This window comes from Coffea arabica, chromosome 2c, assembly GCF_036785885.1.
Source record: "Coffea arabica cultivar ET-39 chromosome 2c, Coffea Arabica ET-39 HiFi, whole genome shotgun sequence".
Lineage (NCBI taxonomy): Eukaryota > Viridiplantae > Streptophyta > Magnoliopsida > Gentianales > Rubiaceae > Coffea > Coffea arabica.
In genome coordinates, this window is record NC_092312.1 from 30588788 (window position 1) to 30612278 (window position 23491).

At 36.7% G+C, this 23491-nt stretch overlaps 2 protein-coding genes and 1 non-coding gene across 3 annotated transcripts; all 3 read left to right on the forward strand.

The window, feature by feature from the left end:
- Positions 1-6329: 6329 nt before the first annotated feature.
- Positions 6330-6436, forward strand: LOC113728353 (small nucleolar RNA R71). Its single transcript, XR_003458076.1, has one exon. It is a non-coding gene; the product is annotated as a small nucleolar RNA R71 (small nucleolar RNA).
- A 3553-nt stretch (positions 6437-9989) lies between these two features.
- On the forward strand, positions 9990-13475 carry LOC140035608 (uncharacterized). The gene is made up of 6 exons (XM_072076907.1): positions 9990-10025; positions 10222-10329; positions 11237-11452; positions 11564-11717; positions 12436-12528; positions 13048-13475. The coding sequence occupies exons 1-6, from the start codon at positions 9990-9992 to the stop codon at positions 13473-13475; spliced, it is 1035 nt and encodes a 344-aa protein (XP_071933008.1).
- Positions 13476-21252: 7777 nt separating this feature from the next.
- LOC113724248 (uncharacterized) lies at positions 21253-22215 on the forward strand. The gene has a single exon (XM_027247171.1). The coding sequence runs from the start codon at positions 21253-21255 to the stop codon at positions 22213-22215; it is 963 nt and encodes a 320-aa protein (XP_027102972.1).
- Positions 22216-23491: the final 1276 nt, after the last annotated feature.

A 23491-nucleotide genomic window follows, 5' to 3' on the forward strand; every position in this document is an offset into this window, starting at 1 on the left:
TAAACATGCGTTTAACCTCCTCCCGAATACCCAAAGCATCCATGGTAATTTCGTCAAGATATTTACGGGGGATGATACGTCGCTCGAAGCACACAGCATATTGCTGTTTATCAGCGACTTTAGTAAAGTTTAGATGACCCCCAAAGTGAGAGACTGTAGCAACATGGACACCCTTACCCCTACCGAGGCATGTTCATACACCCAAAAAAGAAGGTTGGTTGGTAGGTTCATTCACAGGAATGGTAAGTTGAGGTGTATGGGGTAGGGATCTAGATACCCAAGACGTAGAGGTGGATTTTTGCCTAACCATAGTATGTACCAGTCAAGCCAATCAACAAGAGAAACAGAATTGTCAATACTCACCAGAAAACTAACAATGAATCAAAAGTCCAACGAATATATCAATCTAAGAATCCAAGATAGCAACTACGTCCAACGAAGCCAATAATCAACTCAAGATGCACTGGTGGCTCCTAATTTAACAGTTAAATGCACAATTTATCCAACCAAAATCTCAACAAATGTCCCAATAATGCAGCAGTTCCCAACAATAGTTAGAGGACACCATGAAACAGTATAATCTAGCAAAACAATTTTCGATTGAGGCTCGCAAGTTATTCTAGAGGTAGTGGTCAAAAAATGAGTAATGTACTGGAGTAAGTCAATCGAGCAAATACGAAAGTCAAGTACCTCTATTGTATACCCACTACGAGCAGAGATGGAGGGTATAAGACCACAGGTCGGACGGCAGCTGTAGTGGCGGCGTACGGCAGTGACAGATCGCAGGGAGAATAGGACGCCAATGTGCATCTCGGTCCGAGGATGGCGATGGCGGCGCGCGATAAGAGAGAGAGAAAGAGACGGTGCGAGAGGATAGGCAGCAGTTGGGGTTTTGACCAAAGAGGGAAGAAAAAGGAAACAAGGGAAGAAGAAAGGAAGAAAGGAGAAAGAAAGAAAGAAGAGGGAAAAAATAGGTTCGATTTTTTTTAAAAAAATTTAAATCTAAAAATAGAGATTTGAAATTTAAAATTTGAATTTAAATGAAAATAAAAATTTTTAATATATATATATACCTCTCCCCTGAACATGACGTGCGCATGTCATAAGGGTAGAAACCCTTCTGATGAAGATTTTGAAAATTGCATATTACCACGTGCCCAGATAGCGCGGACAAGTCATGAAGGCAAGAACCCTTCTGATGAATGTCTGGTGAATTAAGAGTTACCATACCCTGTTGACGCGAGCGCGTCACAAGGGTGGAAACCCTTCTGATGGAAAGTTCAAGAATTGATCATTACCATGCACCCTGTTGACGCGAGCACGTCATGTCGGTCAATCATCTCCAGGATCAGTGAAAGAGCTCTCCACGTGACTTGACGCGGGCACGTCATGAGAGTTGAAACCCTTCTGATGAAGCACTTGAGACTTGAACATTACCACGTGTCCAATTGACGCGGGCGCATCATGTTGGGGGAATACCTACTAATCATCAGAAATGAGAAATTAAACCAAAAATTAGGGAAAACTTTAAGAAAATATATTGACGCGATCAACTAAAACTGAACAAACAACTAAAAGAAATTGGATTGCCTCCCAATAACCGCCATTCTTTAACGTCTTTGGCTAGACATGGCTAGGTATCGCCAATTGGAATAATTTTGTGTATTCAAATGTATCATCTCCACTTCTCTACTTGGAAAGTCCTTGTAATAGTGTTTGAAATGATACCCATTCACCACAAACTTGTTGTTCATCTTAATGCTCCGGATCTCTACTGCACCATATTGAAAGACGTGAGTAACAATAAAAGGGCCGATCCAACTGGAATGCAGTTTACCTGGAAATAATTTAACTTGGATTGGTATAGGAGAACCTTCTAGCCAACTTCAAAGGTGTTTCTAGAGATTTGTTGGTCATAAAATGCCCTATTCTTCTCCTTACAAATTAATGCATTCTCATACGCTTCCTTTCAGAACTTCTCCAATTCTTGCAAGTCCAATTTTCGATGAGCACCGGCAACTTCTAAATTTATATTACACTACTTTATCGTCCAAAAAGCCTTGTACTCGAATTCCACTAGGAGATGACATAGCTTCCCGTATACCAGTCTATAAGGTGACATCCCTATAGGCATTTTATACGCAATCTTATACGTCCAAAGCGTATCCTCTAATCGAGGACTCCAATCCTTTCGATCAGAACAAACCATTTTTTTCAATATCGACTTAATCTCCCTATTCGAGAACTCTGTTTGACCATTGATTTGAGAGTGGCACGATGTCAAGACCTTGTGGAGTACACTATACATTCGAAATAGCGCAGTTACAGTCTTATTACAGAAGTGCATTCTTCTATCACTAACAATGACCCTTGACATCTCAAAATGCACAAAAATATTGGACTTAATAAAATCTGAACACTTTCTAATTGTTAGTCCGAGTAGCTCTAACTTCCACCAACCTAGAAACATAGTCCACTGTCAACAACATATATAAAGCCAAATGATGTAGGAAAAGGTCCCATAAAATCTATATCTCAAACATCAAAAATTTCTACGAAAATCATCGGGACTTGGGGCATATGGTCTCTACGGACTATATTACCTATACTTTGACATTGATTGTAGGATTTATAAAATAGATATGCATCTTTAAACAATGAAGGCGAGTAAAACCCACTCTCTAATACCTTATGCGCAGTTCGCTTAGGTCTAAAATGACCTCCACATGCAAGATTATGACAAAAAGTTAATATTGATTGAAATTCGACTTCACTTACGTACTTTCTCAATACTTGGTCTACGCATCTATTCCACAGGTAAGGGTCGTTCCATATGAAATACTTGGCGTTACTATTCAACTTGTCCTTTCACGCCTTAGACCATCATGCGGTAAATTGATTAGTCACTAGATAGTTCACTATATCTGCATACCAAGGCGAAGAAAAATTGACAGAAAGTAAATTTTTGTCAGGGAAGGCTTCTTTTAGTGAAAATTGTTCTTCGATGACTAGTACGCGACTCAAGTGATCCGCCACCAGATTTTCTGCTCCTCTTTTGTCTCTGATTTTCAGGTTAAATTCCCGTAGGAATAGTATCCATTGTATCAACCGCGGCTTTGCATCTTTCTTTATTATCAAGTATCTCAAAACTACATGATCAGAATATACAATAACTTTAGCTCCTAATAAATATGATCTAAATTTTTTTAAAGCAAAAATAACTGCTAAAAGTTTCTTTTCAATAGTAGAGTAATTCAAAACTCGAGACGCGTAGTAGATGGCGTAAGTTGCTTTTCATATTCTCTGCCCCAATATTGCGCCCACTGCATGATCACTGGCATCATACATGATTTCAAATGGGAGATTCCAGTCAGGAAGTTGGATGATCGGTGACGATGTCAATAGCTCCTTTAATTTGGCGAATGCTCTCTCACACTTGTCATCGAACTCGAAAACCACATCTTTTTGTAAGAATTTGAACAGAGGTGCTCCAATTTTAAAAAAAATTCTTGATGAACTTTCGGTAGAACCTGCATGTCCCAAAAAAGAATGCACTTCCTGCACACTCGCGGGGTAAGGCAAAACAGATATAATATCTATTTTAACCTGATCAATCTCAATACCCTTAGAGGACACCACGTGATCTAGAACTATCTTATGCTCAACCATAAAATGACATTTTTTCCAATTAAGCACGATATTAGTTTCTATGCATCTCAACACGATCAATTTCAGGTTATCTAGACAATTATCGAAACTATCACCATATACACTAAAGTCATTCATGAAAATCTCAATAATTTTCTCAATAAAATCTCACCATACATCTTTAAAATGTCACAGGGGCATTGCACAATCTGAAAGGCATTCGCCTGTATGCGAAAGTTTCAAACGCACGTGAATGTGATCTTCTGTTGATCCTCCGGTACAATTGCTATTTGAAAATACTTTAAAATCTATTCAAAAAATGATAGTAAGTTCGACAAGCTAATCGCTCAATCATTTGATCAACAAAAGGAAGGAAAAAATGGTTCTTTTTCGTGACAGTGTTTAATTTTCGGTAGTCAATACACTGCAGCCATCTGGTGGGTTTGCGCACTGGCATGAGTTCACCCTTCTGATTGGCCTCCACTGTCACTCATGCTTTCTTTAGAACTACCTATACTGGGCTCACCTATGGATTGTCTGATATTGCGTATATGATTCCCACATCTAGCAGTTTTAGTATTTTTTTTCACCACTTCTATCATGAGGGGATTGAACCTTCTTTGAGCTTGCCATTCAGGTTTGCCATCTTCTTTAAACCTTATTCGGTACATACACACGGAGGAGCTAATTCCCTTAACGTCAGCGATGGTCCATTCTATCGTCTGCTTATACTCTCTAAGAATTCGGACTAATTTGTCTTCTTGGGTTTCCAACAGTCCCGCCGAGATGATCACCGAAAGCATTTCCTTCTCGTCCAAATATGCATATTTCAAGTGTTTCGGAAGAGGTTTTAATTCTAGTACAAATGTCTGAACCACATACGGTAGTATCCTTTAGTAAGGAGGTTCGGGCATGAAAATAGGTGTGACCTCATACCTTGTCATCGTGGTTGGCAACAAGTGTAACTCCCAATCGTACACTTTAGATCTTCACTTAATTTTACCTTATGAGTTATTTTCAATTGGAGGTGTTTGGTTAAAGTAAATTCTAACTCATTCCTGCCAACAATTTTAAACACTTTCTGCACTATAGAGTCAATAGCACTCATAGAAAAAATAGAGCTAAAATTAGAGTTTGAGGGGTATTTCATGACCTCAAAAATATTGAAATGAACAATTTTTCATCAAATTCTATGGACAAGGTACCCTTATGAATATCAATTTTAGTCTGAACTGTGCTAAAAAAGGGTCTATCTAACAGCAAAGGCGAGGGGTCAGGGGAAAAATCATCATCCATATCAAGTACATAAAAATTAGTTGGGAATACTAATTCATTAATTTTAACCAACACATCATTGACCAACCTATCAGGATAAGTATTCGTTCAGTTAACTAATTGGATTATTATCCCAATTTCTTTTAACGGATCTAGGTTCAGAGAAGTATAAATGGATTTAGGCATTACATTGGTGGATACTCCTAAATCCAACATGGTATTTTTAATCAAAATTTTACCTACTCTACAGGGGATAATGATCATACCAGAATCCCCACATTTTGGTTGGAGTTTCCTCTGTAGAGCCGCTGACACGTTCTCCTCTACAATGACTCTTTCGTCTCCCCTCAGCCATCTTCGATCGACGTATAAATCTTTCAAAAATTTCGCGTACTTTGGCACTTATTTGATTGCGTCTAGTAGGAAAATGTTGATCTCTACCTTACGAAATATCTCCAAGATCTCTTTCTCCTTGTCCTACTACTTCGGTTTTTCCAACCTGTTAGAAAAGAGAGTCGGATTAGTTTTGACTTCAATGATTGGGTCAGGGAGTACCACTAGATTTCTACTGTTTATGTCCTCTGCCTCAAGTTTTTTCACGATTTTTTTTTATCCTTGTCCTTTGGAGTCACGAGTTGGGTCCCTGAATTTCCTTCCCGTTCCTTAAGGTCATTGCACTTGCGTTCTTCGGGTTCAATTCAGGTTGAGATGGCAATTTTTCATGAACTTGGGATTTCAGATGGTTGATTGATATTGCCATCTGACTTATCTGACTCTGCATCGCTTGCATCTAACCCATTTGATTCCTTATATTTTGTCGGTCAAATTCCGTCTTTTGTTGACTAGCAATTAATTGTTTCATCATTTCTTCTAAAGACGGGTTTGAGTTTGGAGAAGGTGGTGGCTGCCGAGGTTGGTATTGTTGTTGATACTCTTGCTGTCTATTCGATACAAAATTTGATTGCCTATTTCTCCCATAGCTGAGATTAGGGTAATCTCTCCAGTTCGGATTGTATGTATTCGAATACGGATCATATGGCTTTCTTGGCGCGGATACATGACCAGTCACGTTTACTTGCTCCACACTCTCTTCTTGAACCATTCTACACATCTCTGTAGAATAATCCAAGGCTTGTGGTGTATTTTCTACAGCCAATTACCTAACAAAAGATGTTAACTCGGATAACTGCTGTTGGATAGAGGATATTTCTATCTCATTCATTCTGTGAATCGGGACATCCTTCCTTGTACCAAACTGTTGCGAGTTCTCGTCCATCCCTTCAATCAACTCTCACGCTTCTCGAGGAGTCTTGTTCACCAACGCCCCTCCATTTGCAGTATCAATAATATTCTTGTATCTGAAAAGTAGTGCTTCGTAAAAGTACTAGATGAGTAATTGCTCAGTTATTTGGTGTTGAGGGCATTTGATGTATAACTTCTTGAATCTCTCCCAGTAATCATAGAACGACTCTCCTGGATGTTGTTAGATACCGCATATCTCCTTTCTCAGACTTGCAGCTCGAGATGCAGGAAAATACTTTTTTAGAAATTTTTTCTTCACCTGCTCCCAAGTGATGATACTACCTGGAGGTAGATAGTATAACCAATCTTTTACTGAGTCCTTGAATGAGAAGGAGAATGCCCTTATTTTTATCTGTTCTTTCGTAATTCCTGAGAATTTCATACTGTTGCAAACAACATCGAATTCTTGCAATTGCTTATAAGACTCCTCACCTGGTAAACCATGGATAGATGGTAAAAGATGAATTAAACCAAATTTTAATTCAAATGGGGTGTTATCATTTATCGAAAAAATAATGTATAAAATCTGCTGATTTAAATTAGGAGCAGCCAACTCCCTTAGAGTTTGTGCATTAGCCATAGTGACTTCTTCTTGATCCGAGTCACTCGAAATATCACCAAGCGAGCTTGTTGATTCAACTTTCAGATCAAGTCTCTGAGATGTAGCACTAGTTTGCTCTTCTAAGAGCTGTTTGGTCTCTTTTCATGTTCTGCGCGCTGTCTTCTCTATTTCAGGATCAAAAAATACTAGAAAATTAAAACAAATAAACTTAAAAAGAAACAAATTAACTAACGTCAGTCCCTGGCAACGGCGCCAAAAATTGATAGGTTGTTGATTCTATACAATGATAAATACCTGTTCAAATAAAATATAATTTCTATAAATAGTTGTAAGTAGGGTCGAATCCACAGAAATTGGGGATATTTGTCTCTTTTAAAATTCAAACTAACAAAGGGGGGTTTTTCTTTATAAGCATAGTAATAATTAAACAGTTCAAATAAAAATAAATAGCCAACTGGAATTTAAATGACAAATTATTAAAACCAAAGTAATAATAACTAAGCTTTAGCCAAAAAATAACTTCGGTAATGATTCACACAATTGATCATCGATGCAGAGATAATTTCAACTATTAACTAATAAATAAGTTATAATTGCCTAACAAGCGATGACAATCAACTCCTCCTTACTGTGTCGGTGATTAAGGTACGTCCATCAATCACTACTCTAATCAATAAATAATTTTAGGTACGCTTATAAGATTTAATTTCTCAATTGCCTTACGTATTAGAGGAACTCTATTCTAACCAAATAATATACTACCAGGGTTATTTTAAATTAGTTTGCGTATTCCCCTGATACAAATCCAATCATGCAGTTGCCACTATTTTAGAGCAATTAAATAATTACGAATTTAACCCTCCAATTTACATTAGGTTGCTAAATTAATTCAATATCCAGGTCCAGGATACTTAATTAATAAAACAACAATAAGCACTACAATCAGAGAATATGCAAATATCAGTAAATAAGAGGAATAAATAAAATTAGTGAGATCTCACAATTTTTAGATGAACCAAAACTTTCGTTGTTCCTTGACTAGAAAAAGAGATTTAGTTCATCTCCGTCAAAACAAGCTCATGTGAAATTGCAGAAATAATTATCGTGTGCATTGTCTTCAATTGAGATGAAAAATCCGATGGAATAAGTCACAAGAACAAGATGAAAAAGTCAAAAACAAAAGTAGTCAAGATGGTCTGTTGTTTTTCCCTCCCTAATTCCTACCTCCTATCCGACTACTAAGAGGAATAAAAAGGAAGACTCCTAGTCTTCGCTGACCTCCTTCCTCTTTGGAAACTACCAAAAGAAGAAAAAGGAGAGCTCCCCAAAATTGCTCCTAGTCTGGCGCAGTTGATCACTGGATAAGGTAAATAATCTCCGTTTCGACTTTTGTTTCCTTTTACTACTCAAACTCTTCAGCTAACTACAGTCTAAATTAATTTGACTAATCTGGAGGTGTACAACTTGACAATTTTGGCATGGTTTGTGACCCACATTGCAATGCTAGACGTCCCGAAGCCAATATAGTGAGGAATTTGCACCTTTTTATGATATTTTTTTCCAACTCCCTGCAATAAGCACAAATGCCAAAAATGAATAGAATATACTAATTAATGCACCTTCAATAAGATAATAGGAGGAAATTAATTATAAAGTAAATGACAAAATTGTGTTTCATCAACTCTTTACAAAATAGTATATTATAAATCTATTCCTATGTAATTTAAATACTTGTTAATTTGAACGCACTGTATTCCTATATATATATCCAATGTAAATCGAAATTATTTTCTTAATAAATAATACTCTTTTTAAACCTCCAAAATATTCTTCTATCATTTAATCTGGAAGAACAAACATACATGTATATATCCAAATCCATTCTTAACATAATTACACATAATTCTGAACACTATAGTATATGTAAAACCGTGCATAGCAGGGTTTTACAACCTCCTAGTATCTAGAAGTGTGGTTTAGTGGTCGCTTTGCGGCCAACCTGAAAATGCACTACGTTTGGGGGAGAAATTGTATATTTTTATAATATTGATCTGGATTATATATCTATGATTGAATTTCGAGAGATGTTGAGACTTCTGCAACTTCCCAACAATATTCCCATTAGATATAAGGTTATAGATGGTGACTTTAGAGTGATTACCAAGATGACCAGGTTCTTGAGATGTTTGGGTTCTTTAAAGATGAACCGAATATTACATTATATGTTGGTGATATAGTTGTAGATATAAATAGACCAAACTTATAGGGTTTAGATGAGATTGGGGATGGTAATTCATTTCCTGGTAATTTAGAGAATAATTTTGTGAATGGAGTTGGAAATATAGAAATGGAGAATGCAGGGAATCTCAGTAATACTAATATGCTGGGTAGTGAGAAATGAGGGGCTGGTAATGGTCAACAAACTGAAAATGTACTGATAGCCTTAATGATGATTTTTATTACAATTACTATGATAGTTGTAACTTATCAACTGATGATGGGTTTGATTTAGAGTTTTTCTTGGATGCAGACAAAATTGATGATATATGTGACCCTATTGGAGAGAATGACGTTGCAACAGTACAAGCACATAGGATTGATCTTTGTGAGTATGCTGAATATGTCTCGAATGATTTTTGAGGATTATGCAGCCTTCACTATTGCTAGAAATGAAAATAAACATCATGAACCTATGTAGCTTAGTGATACTAAAATTCCAGAATCAGTATTGATGATGAAACTGAAGTGAGATTTCCTAAGCTTGATAAGGAAAGGGATATGGCAAATGTTGATCTATATGTGGAGTTAACACTGTCTCACAGTAAATATATACAAAAGAGCACTTAGAATGTATTCCACCCAAAAAGGATTTGATCTGCAAATCTTTAAGAATGAGAAAGATAAGGTGACTGCTAAGTGTGCAAGAGATTGTAGGTGGAGAATTCATGCAAATCTTTAAAATGAGAAAGATAAGGTGACTACTAAGTAAACAAGTGCTAGAAGGAAATAATATTGGCAACACTAGTTTAGGTACCCAATGGAGTCAATCTGATACTACAAATGGAAGAAACAAAGCAGCTGCAAATTCTGGACCTATAATTAGTAATGCAAGTGGGGCAAAGTTACTAGGGATAGGAAATAGAGGTAGAGGAAGGATTAATCATGACCATACAATGGCAATGGTCTTTGGAATGGTATTACGATGTCAACCGGAACATGCTTTATTCCTAATGATCAGGTATGCTTGTTAGAATATAACAACCATTTTCAAATCCTTTTACTATGTCTGATATTTTATTTTTGACTTATAGTGCTATAGAAGCACCTCTAATGCACCCCATATGCAACCAACTTGCTTAGTAAGTCATAGAACTTGATCAAATCTGATTTTAAATGCTAAATTTTTCTTATCTCTATTTTTCTCCAATTTATAGTGGTCAACTGGTTCGGCTTGTAGGAGTACAATTACTGGACATCATAGAGCCTCCACTTCATTTGAACCCTATCAAGCATCCATATCTAGTGCCTCAACAAGTTTTCAGGTACATTTAAATACAGGGAACTCTTAATTCAGTTGCCAATCAAATGGGATAATATTCTCTCTTTTGGTGGTAGGCTCTTTTGGAATGCTTTAAAGGCTATAGTCACAATGATATTATTTTGGTTATGTTGATGAATGTCTATGGTATATGTAATATCCTACACATGGAAGCTAATATTTCATTATCTATTCCTAGACAAATTTAAAGGAGATAACTATTTGGAATCATGGTGGCCAATGTCTTTCTAATTACTTAGGATGTCTATTTATGCCTATTTCAGTTGGGGTTAGTTTTGGAATAAAAATTGGTAATGTCATTCAGAATCCTGAAATTGTTAATATTGAGGGTAAAGTGTATATTTTTTGAGTATAGGGGGCAAAATGTTACTCATCCCGAAGTTTAGAGGGTAAAGTGTAATTAACCTTATTTTATATTTTAGAACTAAAATTGAACTGATATCATACTTTAGAATTTGAAGCATTCTACTTTGAAATTTGGGAATTAAAATGAAAACTTGGGTAGAGTTAAAAGTACAAAATGGAGTTAACCCAACAAATTATTAGGTATCACCTAAAATTTTCCAAATCACCTCAAATATCTAAACTCCTTCTCTAAATTATTTCACAAGGACAAGTATTTTTTTACATAAAAACCAAAAATTATTACAAAAGTCAACAATCCATGAAAGTTCCCAATCAGTTAAAGCCCACGCTATCTTTCCTCCCACTTTGGCCCTTTCTCATTCTCATAAATTGCAATTCCTTGATCAATCCTACCTTCTCAGGAGGCTGCAGGAATGGATGTTGTGTTGACAATGGAAGGCTCTTTTCTCTCCAACTTCCTCCAAGTTCTTTTCGATAGAATGGCTTCACCTGAGTTCTTGAATCTGTTTCAAGAATGAAAGCAGGATGGTCAAATCCTGAAGAAGCTCAAGACTAGTCTGCTATTTATCCAGGCTATGCTTGATATTGCAGAGAACAAGCAAACCAAGAATCCTACTGTCAAAGAGGGGCTTGATGCGCTTCAAGAAACTATTTATCAGACCAATGATTTACTTGATCAGATAACTACTGAAGCTCTGTGGATAAAGATCGAGTCTCAGTATCAGAATAGAACAATTCAAGTAAGTTCTTGTATTGAAACTTCATTGCTGAGTAATGTATTTTTTTTGCAGAGCTAATGCCTGAATAAAGAATATGGTTGTTAGATTAGAGGTATTTATACAACATATTAGTCCCTGGGTTTGCAAATTGGTGAGGTGAAGAAGGAGTCATTTTGGCTGCCTTCAACCTCTTTGATGGGTGAAACTGCTATTTATGGTAGAGATGTTAATAAGGAAAATATAACTAACATGTTACTTTCTGAGAATTTGAATGAGAACAATATTGGTATCATTGCAATTGTGGGATTGGGTGGAATTGGAAAGACAACTCTTGCTCAACTAGTTTATAATGATGAGAGAGTGAAAGCTCATTTTGATATCTAGGGGTGAGTTTGTATCTCGGAAGAATACTATGCTATTAGGATAACTAAGGAGTTTCTTAGATAACTGAGCATAGTCTGTTTGGACTCCAGTGAAAATTTTAATATCCTTCAAGTGATGCTGCAGTTAGGTGAAACCGAGAAAAAAGTTTCTTATTATACTAGATGATATTTGAAATCGAGACTACAACGATTGGGATAAAGTACGGGTCCCTTTAAGAAATGGATTAAGAAGAAGTAAGATAATTGTGACAACACACAATGAGAACATTGCATTGATGATGTGTAATGGACCAATCCATCATTTGTAATTGATATCAAAGGATGACTACTAGGCCTTATTTGAGAAACATGCTTTTGGAACTAGAAATGGCAATGCATATCAAGACCTAGTAAAGGTAGGAAAGAAAATTGTAAACAAGTGCGAAGGGTTGCCTTTGGCCGTAAAACAGTTGCAAGTCTTTTGCATTCAAAAGAACAATAGGAGAGCGGGAAGAGATTTTAAGGAGTTATGGAATCAAACTACAAATCAAAATGGGATCTTACCAGCATTGAGATTAAGCTACATTCATATTTCATCTCATCTAAAAAGGTGCTTTATCTATTGTGCTGTGTTTCATAAAGGTTACAATTTTAGAGAAAAGGAAGTAATTCAGCTATGGTTTGCTAATGATCTTTTGGAGCATTGTGGAGAAAATCAAAGAATTGAAGAAGTTGGTATGGAGTAAATTCGTGAATTAATATTGAGATCATTATTTCAGCAGTCATTGGGCAATTTATTTTATATGCATGACCTTGTGAATGATTTGGCGAGTTCTCTAGTTGGCAAATATTGTCTAAGGCTAGAAGATAATCAGAAGGGACATGAAGCAATAGATGCAGTACGTGACTTCTCATACTTGGTGGATTATTTTGAATCATTTAAGAAACTCCAACTATTGAGTGTGGCAAAGAATTTAAGAACATTCTTGCCATTGAGAAAGAATTCGAAGGGAACAAGTCGAGTTTTTGTACTAAGAAAGAAACTTTTACATGATGTGCTACATGCATTTATTTCCTTAAGGGCTCTTTCTTTGTCTGGTTACGGGATCCTTAAGTTGCTTAAGTCAATTCGGAATTTGAAGCAACTATAACATCTAGATATTTCCTTCGCAAAAATTCTAAGTCTATCAAATCGGATATGATCCCTATATAATCTACAAATCCTCTTGTTGTCAAATTGGAACAAACTTGAAGAGTTGCCTGTAGATTCGGAGAAGTTGATTAACTTGCATTATCTTAACATTCATGGAACTAAGCTGAAGAAAATGCTGATACAGATTGGTAGACTAAGAAGCCTTCAAGTATTAACAACTTCTGTCATAAGCAAGGGTAGTGGTTCAACAATTGAGGAGTTGGGAAAACTTCCTAATCTTCATGGTAATTTGATCATTTCAGGGCTAGAAAATGTTGTCAATCGCAAGAATGCACTAATAGCCAACATAAAGGGCAAGAAGCACCTTGAAAGTTTATCTTTGAAGTGGATAGGTTATGCTAATGATTCACAAGTTGCAAAATATGTGCTTGATAATCTACAACCTCGTTCAAGTTTAAAACATCTTGAAATTGATGGATATTGTAGGACAAGATTTCTAGTTGGCTTGAAAACCATTGCTTCCGTATGATAGCCATAAGTCTTCACGATTGTGAACATTGCATGGAAATATTTTGTATTCTTCTTCCTTTCTTTCAACCAATTCAATCTTGACTTTTGGCTTACTGCTCCTCCTCTTTATATGTCTCAGCTAACTGCAGTTTCTCTCTATTGCAACTCTTGCTGCTATCCCTTCTCCACTGGAGTTTCTCTCTATCCAGCAATTCTTTCAGATGTGATATCCTTTTTTTTGACTTGTCTATGAAATTGTTCGTCCATTTTAACATTGCAGCTCTCATTTCTTGACCTTGCTTATCAATCTAAACATTCTAGTTCCCTCAAGTCTCCTTTCCCAAGCTTTTTAAATAATTTCTCCTGCTTCCTCTCCCTGTATCCACCTTCTATCAAAAAACCAAAAATCTTTTCTTATTTTTCTTCCCTATTGTATTGTTTCTAGCATAAGCATACCATGATCAGATGCCATGCTTTTAACATGTGTGCATTTTGGCTTCTCAAACAAAGTAGTCTATTCTCCACTACTTAAATCTTTGTCCAGTCTTTGATTTATTTTTCCATTCTCCCAATAGTTACACCAAATCCACGGATTACCTTCATATCCAATGTCCACCAACTGATTATCACTCATGAATTGTCTAAAATCATTAAAACTCCCCTATTCTCTGATTCTTCCTCCCCATTTCTCCTCATTAGAGCATAGATCATTAAAATCTCCTACGATTATTCATTTCCTGCCCCACAGTTCTTTTCTTCTTTTGATTACCTCCCACTGATTCCTTCTAACTAGATTATCACAGCTTGCATAAAAAACAATAAGCCACCATTCACTTTTCATTTCTTCATCTTCAATCAGTGTTTCAATTGTAAATATTGAGTGCTTTATTTCCTTAATTCTGGTATCATTGTTCCAAATCAAGGCTATTCCTTCAGATTTGTTCAGTGCCTCCATTACAAAATAGATTTTAAAATTCAAAATCCTCTTAACTTTCTCCATATATTTAGCTATATTTTTAGTTTCACTCAAAAAGATAACATTTGAAGAAAGGAGGTTATTCACCTCCTTTAGGTGGATAATTATCAATGGGCTCCCAGCATCTTGAGAATTCCACACCAATGCTCTCATTTGTCCTTACTAGTCCTTTCCTGCCTTGTATCTTATTCCTTTCCTTCATACATAATTATTAAACCCTGTTCGGGAAGGAATCCGGTGAAAAAGATGAGTCAACAGGTTACTGGTTCAATCAATGGGTGGGTGATACAATCGGTGGGTCATTAAATATATTTAAATATTATGTCTCATAATTTTTGTATGGTTGAAATTATAAATTATGCCATAATAAATGCTCGATTAGTCTAATTTATTATGGAATCATTAATTCCTATAAGAATTCACAACCTAAATTTAATTAGTAATCCACTAAATTCCAAGTATAAAATTTTATCTAAGTATAATTATCTAGTTTATTTATGAATTTTAAGTACAAAAGTTTATTAAGAACGATATTTACCTTTAAAATGAATTGTGTAATATATTATTTTATTAAGTCAATTTCATAACTTGTAGAGCCAGAGTCCATGTATTTTGAAGTCCAAATTGGTATTTACAATTCTTTACTAGAACCAATGATCTCAATAGTAAGATGGATTTGGGGCTTCACAAGTTCCAACTCAAACCAATTGTGTAAATTTAATAAAATTGAATATAAACTCATTCAATTTTGGCATAGTCTGATTTTTATACAAATTTAGCTGCATAAATTATAGACTCAAGTTTTACAATAAAGTCATACTATTTTACATCAAATATTGTAAAAATCATACAATCAATTTGAACTGAATGGCAATTTAACTTGTGAGACCTCAGATCCAAGTTGGATGGGGCATCATTTATCTCTTTATTTATTGAATTTCTTGGTTGATTGTTAAATGGGTTAAATGGTCAAACTCGGATTGACTTATTTTGGACCGGTTTCCTTGTCCAGTTTTCTCAAGTCTAAGCTAATTTTGAACAGGTTACCTTGTTGGATTTATCGAATCTAACTTGATTTTGAATAGGTTAAATCAGGTCTGACCCAATTTTAGACTAGTTTCCTTGCCGTGTTTATTTATTGAATTTTTTTGTTGATTGTTAATGTCGGGCCTTATTTTTGAAAAATATGATTGATAAAATGAATTTTTTTGATTAATTTTGAGTGAAAAAATGAGTTTTTGATATTTAGAAAATAAATAGAGAAAATGGGTCTAAAATTGGGACTTAAAAGTGCGACGGTTTTTGGCCCAAAATAATAGTTAGAAAGGGTTTTTAACAAAAAATAGGAGTCGCCACTTGGTATTGAGTTAAGGTGTACCAAATCACCTAAAATGAATTTTAAATAAATAAAAAATGGAGAAAATCCTTTTTAAAAGACTCAAAGTCTTCGAAAATCAAGAGAAAAAAGGTTCGGGAGTTACGGTTGAAGGAAGGGAAGGCAAGAATAAAATTCAAGACACCCTTTCAACCTAACTAAGGCTAGTTGCATGATTTACTCAAAAATTTTCTTATTTTAACCTAAAAACTTATCACATTTGGACGTTACTAAATGAATGCAAACCTAGACCTAATGGTTATCGGAAAGGTCAATATGTCTCTTCGAATTTTAGTTGGCACAAATCGCATTAAGTGATTTTTTGAAGAGGCCACGAATATGCAACAATGAGACTTGAAAAAATAGAAAAATTATAATATATAAGTATACATGACCTAAAAAGAGGAATGCAACATAACAGGTACGGGGAGTACTAAGATTCGTGACTCAATTTTTCCTTTTATAGAGGAAATACGAGCGTGTTAAGGCTACAAAACCATACTCGTCCATATTCCATATTTATAGGGTAACTCTCCTATCTAATCAAGCAAATGATCTAACTTAGTTCTAATTCTTAAATGGAATGCAAGTCTACATGTCATGTTTCATACGTGGGGATGAGGGATATACATATGGGGGAAATATCATGCAAAATGGTAAGGATCCTAAAGAAGAGAAAATATGCATGAAATGTAGTGATTGTCATGTAAAACATGATCTAGTGCGTGGATGGTCCCTAAGGGTCTAGCATTGGACTAGTCCATGTCTATAAATTCTCACTAGCATTGGACTAATGAGAAAACGGGAAAAAGAGCCACAACTACTGTTAGATTAGTGTAGTGACGTCATACATTTATTATAATTAAATAAATCATATAAAATATAATAAAAGCAAGTAAACACATAAATCACATAAAGCACATAGCACATAAGTATAATATCTAGATCCAAAGACTCTAAGGAAGCGAGTAAACACGTAAACACATAAGCATGCAAGCACACAAAGCAAATAAGCGCAAATAGAGACCTAACTATTACATTTGGGGGCTCTAACTACAATTGAAAGGGAAAAGAATAAAATGATAAAATAACTACCTAACTATTACATATTCTATCTAAATACGTCTTAAATCCCCTAACTATTACAATTTTGCATTTAAATGCCTCTCAAATAATCAAAAATTAAATTAAATATAAATATAAAAAAATAAAAAAATAAAGGGAATAAATAAACAAAATAAAATAAAAGACATTCAAAAAGCATGCAATTACATACATAAATTCACATAGGATCTAGTAAAATCAAAATAAAGGAGTAGAGTGTACCTCCCTTGAATTGTGACATACTGAAACAAAATTTCTCTTATTTACCCTCTAAAACAAAGAAAATGGTCAAGGCACCAATTTATTGATAAATAAATCATAAGGAAATGGAAATAAATATGAAATCTATCAAATTAGGCATTCAAATGGAATGTAATTAATAATTAAAAAATAAAAGCAACTTCTATTTGAGAGATCAAACAAACAAGGACTTAATTGCAAACAATTGAGAAAAATTTTGGGGTTAAATTATTACTACAAAATTGTAGGGGTCAAAATTAAAGAAAACTAAAATTAAGGGCTCAAAATAAAGCCTACCACACCCAATACTAAAATTCACAAAATTAAATCAAAACCCACTTGCTCCACTTGTTAAATTAAACAACAAAAAGAATCACCTAAATCTTTAATTCTTTTGCTAAAACCCAAATCAAAACTATAAATCATAAATCTATCAAAATTATTAAACCTCAAATTTCATCCTAAAACTCATAAATAATCTGTCCAAAAATCATATTAAAGTATGCCAAAGAAAATTAAAATTTAAAGGGACAAGATTGATTCATTTTTTTCAATTTTCTGGGTCATAGTAGCATTAGATAAGAATTAAGGGGTTAAAGTGAAATTTTCAGAACTACCCATGCATCTTTTTCGTAGCTTCTGCAACACCAGAAGCTTATTACTCAAAATCATTCCAATGCTATTTTCTAAGTCTGTAAAACACGATGACCCGTGGATTTTGTTTTTTATAACCAAAAATCTAAAGAAACGGACAACATAGGAAAAGAAGGAAAACAAACAACACCAGAAAAGCAAGAGGAAATCAATCGAGAAAACCCAAAAAAAAAGATGAACAGGGAGAGAATGAAGCAGGCCATCCAACAAGTTTTAGTTTCGTTTAGATGCAATCTTATACATAAACTGGAACGAGCAAAGAGAGGACTAAGAGTTACCTCAGCACCTTATAGAGTTGAAATCGCAATGGAATTCTGTAGGAACATAGGCAAGCTCCTCAAAACCCAGATTGCAGCTTTCAAGGAACGTGAAGGTGTCCAATTCAGGCCTCGATTTGAAGATGTTACAGCAACTTTCTCCAAAACGTTTCAACACATATATTCTTCCCTAAGTATCCTAGATAATGTATCAAGAAAAATATCCTCAAAAGGAGGTCGGGATTTGTCGAAATGGGGTGATGAACAGGGTAGGTTCGTCAACCCTGGCTCAACTTTTTGCAGAAAAATTTCTGCACTTTTTCCTTTTCTTTCTCTCTCGATTTTTCTCTCCCTTTTGGCTGTTTTTCCTCTCTGATCCTCCCCAGATTCTCCCCAGATTCTCTCCTTTCTTTTTTCTTCCCTTTCTCTTTCTTTTTTCTTTCCTTTCTTTCTCTTTCGCCGAAGCTTCTCCCGTTTTTTGCTTCCTCTCCCCAATCTCCCTTTTCCCTTCTGTTTTTTCTTGTTTTTCCTTTTCTCCTCTCCCCCCAGATTCTTCCCAGATCCTTTCTTCCTCTCTTTCTTTCCTCTTTCTCCTTTCCCCCAAGCTCTCTCCGGAAACCCTCTTTTTTCTTTCTTTTTTTGTTTTTCCTCTGTCTTCCTTCACCTTGCTTGCTCTCCTGCAACCCTCTCTGTCTTCCTTTCTCTTCTCCCTTTCTTTCTCTCTTTCCTGGAACCCTTTCTTCCTTTTTCCCCCGTTTTTCCCTTCCTTGTTCTCCCCACAACCTTCTCTTGGTTTTTTCTTTTTTCATTTTTCCTTCCTTTTCCTTTTGTTGCCCGCCAGCTCCTTTTCTTGTTTCTTCTTAAGTTTTCCAGATTTTTCCTCTAACTCCACCTGTCCTAGCCACCTAGCCTTTGCATATTGTGGTGTGCAAAATGCCAAAACCACATGGATCATTTGCATGCATTCCACCTAGCTATCTTGCATGTATTCCACATATTTTTGTTTTTCAAAACAAATTTTAGGGTAAACAAAATGTTAAATTTCTAATTAAGATTGCCTTGCAAAAAATTCATTTTATTTGGAAGAAATTGAATTTAACAAGCTTAAAAACAAATTTTTGTGAGACTTTTCTTTTTTCGAAAATTATTTAAAAAGAAAATGAACGCTAATTCAATAAAAATAGCTAACTATCATTTTGTGAATTTTAATTAACTAAAAATAAAAATAAAATTAAAATTAAAATGAAATTGAAATTTTGGTGTCTACAACTAAACATGTTAAATGGTCAAACCATGATTGACTTATTTTGGGCTAGTTTTCTTGTTGGGTTTATCAGATCTAACCTGATTTTGAATCGAAGGAGCAAAGGGTAAACCAATCCACTCATGTCAAGTCATGTGGTGTTTTTGTGAAATTGCTATTATCTGCAATTTTAAAGTTACCTTTTCAAGAGTATTTAAAAGAATATAAAATGAGATCAAGAGTACCTTTTCATGAGGACAATATGAAATTCCAGCAACTGCCGTCCCTATAGGAAGTAAAAGAGGTGGTTTTCTCGATGTCAAAAGATAGTGCGCCGGGACCGGACAGATTCGGGGCAGGTTTCTACCAAGATTGTTGGCCAATAGTCCAACGTGAGCTACTCAAAGTAGTTCAGGAATTCTTCAAGGGGGCCCTTCAACCCAAAGGCTTTTCTAGTGCACTGATTGTGTTAATCCCAAAGGTGTCGGGGGCGACCAAATGGCAGGAGTTCAGACCGATCAGCTTGTGTAACCAAAGCTCCAAGATTGTCTCCAAAGTGCTAACGAACCGCCTCAACCATCTGCTCCCTAAACTTATCTCACCATGATAATCAGGTTTTGTCCCAGGCAGAAGTGTTGCTGACAATATCCTCATGGCATAGGAACTAGCAATGGATATCGATAGGAAGTTGCGGTGCCCAAACTTGATGCTGAAGCTGGATATAGAGAAAGCGTACGACAAGGTAGAATGGAGTTTTCTTATATTTATGCTCCGACAATTTGGGTTTCAGGAGTGGGGGGTGGATCTCCTCTTTCGGACGCTGTCAAACAATTGGTTCTCGATGCTAATCAATGGATCCTCGGCAGGATTCTTCAAATCTTCTAGGGGGTTCGACAAGGCGACCCGCTCTCTCTAGCCTTGTTTATTTTGGTGGCCGAGTTCTTGGGTCGGGGAATACACCATTTGTTCTGTCAAGATGAGAGTCGTTTCTTCGTCTCCCCTGGGCTGCGAGTCCCTTACTTGGCATTTGCGGATGATACCTTGGTCTTCACTCGATGCTCTGAGGGGGGGTTGGCTTCTCTCAAGTCATTCTTTGACTCTTACCAGGCTTTTTCGGGTCAAAAGATTAATGCTCACAAGAGTTGCTTCATTTTGTCTGCCCGGGCGTCCCCTGAACATGGGACAATGGTGGCCTCAACGTTGCATTTCCAGCAACAGTACCTTCCGTTCACGTATCTGGGGGACCTCAGTCTTCAAGGGAAGAACGACATGTGTCTTGTTTGACTCCCTCGTGGCAAAGTTGCTGGGCTATCTATTCCATTGGAGCTCACAGTTACTCCCGTGAGGAGGTAAATTGGTGCTACTACGGCATGTTCTTACCTCGATGTCTACCTGTTGCAAGTGTTGGATCCCTCCCGGGCAATTTTGCACAAGCTGGGAAGTTGTGTAATGCTTTTCTATGGGATAAGACCGCCGACTCAAGGGCATCCACTGGACATCTTGGGAAAAGATCTGCTACCCGGTGTCTGAGGGTGGATTGGGTTTTCGCTCCTTTGAATACATGAGCTCAGCCTTTGCCTATAAGCTATGGTGGCGGTTGAGGAAAAATGAATCGTTATGGGTGCACTTTATGCACGCCAAATATGTTAGAGGTGAGCACCCGCTCCAAGTGCAAGTAGCCAGACCTTCGCCCACATAGAGGCGGTTGGAGGGAATTAAACGGGTAGCAGAGAGTCACATTAGGTGTTTGTAGATTTGTGGTATGATCGCTGGCTTTTTGAAGTCCCTCTGGTCGACCTCCTCTCCATTAATGACCCATCACACATGCTGCTCGCAGAGTTCTTTGATGACAAAGGTTGTAATGTAGCGAAGCTAGAGCAATGGGTGCCTGCTCAGCTGGTTAATCAAATCTAGAGTATTCAATTATTCCCCGAACAGCAGGATCGAATGGTTTGGGTGGGCTCGCTCTCGGGAGAGTTCTCAACCAAGGCTACTTGGGAGAGTATTCGGTACAAACGCAACATCTCGCTGCTGGACGAGTTCCTTTGGAACAGCCTCGTGCCACTGAAGTTATCATTCTTCGCATGGAAGGTTTTACGTAGCTTGGTCCCCTTGGAGACGGTTCTGAAACGACGTGGAGTTCCCTTGGCTTCATGTTGCCTGTGTTGTCAGTTGGAAGAAGAGTTAGTAGTTCATCTCTTTGTGACAAGCCCTGTAGCAAGGGAGGTTTGGAGCTCCTTTTGTCAGAGGTTTGGAATTATTGATCCTCGCTCCACGTCGGTATCTGCGATGGTCTTGACATGGCTTAGCTCGACTTCGGTGATATCTCGTGATCATATCATGACCGTCGTCCCTTTAGTAATACTATGGTTCCTATGGAAGGCTAGGAACAAGGCGCTCTTCGAGGGTGAGATCTTTGAGGCTCATAGGGTTGTGTCTTTGGTCGATGGATTCGTGAAGCAACTGGGGGCGGCAAAAAAACTTTTGGCATGTTATTTTCGGGGAGACATAAGAGACCCACGGGTCGGACTGAGCACCCGGCCAGTAAAACGGAAAACTGCACAGGCGGTGTCTTGGAAACGCCCTCCGATGCACCATGTCAAGTTGAATATGGATGCTAGTGTCTCTCACAAGCGCGCCTATAGGGGTGGTTTGCTTCGCGACTCGGACGGCCGCTTAATTTTTGCTTATTACAAGGAATTTGGGGAGTTGGACGTCTTAATGGCAGAAAGTTCATCGTTGCTGCATGGCCTTCAGCTCTGTAGGGACCTAGCCAGGGGGCCCCTGCTGGTGGAGATAGACTTTAAAAGCCTGGTTGGTAGTGACGTCTCGATAGCCTCTGTGCAATACGTTGTGTCGGATCCGGGCATTGCTTTCCTCACTTTCAACAACGGTATCCCACGTCTTTAGAGAGGCAAACGCTTCGGTGGATGCGCTCGCCGGGTTGCGATTGCAGTTAGAATTATTTTGCACTGTGCTCTCTCGGCTACCGCATTTAGTGCGGGCTATGGTATACTTAGATAGCCGCGAGCTCTCTTCCCTGTGGTGGCAACTTGGATAGGTGTCTTGACTTAGCATTTGACTAAAATTATGTACTTTATCGTTTCATCGTAGCATGTACTCCTCTATTTACAATCAATAAAATAAAACATTTTTATTAAAAAAAGAATATAAAATGATTAATTTTTTTAGTAAAAATTGATTGATTTGATTATTATAAAGGCCGAAACCTTGTCCTCTCACATGGTAGAGGTTTTTCTCTCTCTCCTAGGAAGACAGTTTGTCCTTCTTGGAGAGAGTTTCAAACTTATTCAAAACCAGTCGAAAGCTTTCAAAAGTTTAGCAAAATGGACAAATCTCCAAAATTTAAAGCACCCGACAGATTCATTTAACAAATATGAGAATCTGAATTCCATAAATCTTCAGTATTCGATAAGATAGGCAGAATTAAAGTAGAGAGTTAAGGAGTTTGACAATTTTATAGAATGTAGGGACCAATAGAGAAGGCATTAAATATACTCAAATCTTGGTTGGAAGCTACAAATAGACGGGACATGGTGAAAAGAGTTGAGGTGAGGTAAGTTTATATGCCTTGTCTTCAACCTCCCCTTTTTCCTTTCATATTGTCACCTTGCTTTCATTAACTATTTGTCTGTTTGGGTAAGCTTTTACCTAGAGAAATATTTGCTTTTGAGTTTTCTTCTTAGATCTAGCTAGATTAGCAGTTATCTAAGCAGTAATTGTAAGGTTAACTACTAATATCACTTCCTAGACAACATGGCAAAAGAACTTGTAGAAATAATGTAGAAATTTGCACTTTGAAATAAAGAGAAAGGTGGTACTCAACTAGATCTGGGAGCTGTGAATGATGGCATTCTGGAATATTAGGCAAGTTTGATTGGAAAAATAAGAGGGGAGAAAGTAGCCAACCACACAGGGGTCAAAAACTTTTGTTACAGTGGTTTGGAGCTATCCAAAAGGAGTGAAAGTTACAGAATTGGGATCAAACTTATTTCAATTTTTTGTACCAAATGAACAAGAAAAAGAGAGAATATTACTACAAGGTTCTTGGGTGATAGACAACCAAATCCTAGTCCTAAAAAAGTGGCAAGCAGATAGAGAAGAAAATAAAATAAGCTTTTAACATCTCTCCCTTATGTGTGCAAATTTGGAACCTCCCAATATA

Bases quoted from the DNA above. Each gene is read 5' to 3' on its own strand.
- LOC140035608 (XM_072076907.1), top strand. From the start codon at position 9,990: ATGTCAACCGGAACATGCTTTATTCCTAATGATCAG. The intron at 10,330-11,236 runs GTACATTTAAAT...GAATGAAAGCAG, and splicing joins GTGCCTCAACAAGTTTTCAG to GATGGTCAAATCCTGAAGAA. The intron at 12,529-13,047 runs GTATGGAGTAAA...ACAAACTTGAAG, and splicing joins TCAAAGAATTGAAGAAGTTG to AGTTGCCTGTAGATTCGGAG.
- LOC113724248 (XM_027247171.1), top strand. From the start codon at position 21,253: ATGGTTTGGGTGGGCTCGCTCTCGGGAGAGTTCTCAACCAAGGCTACT.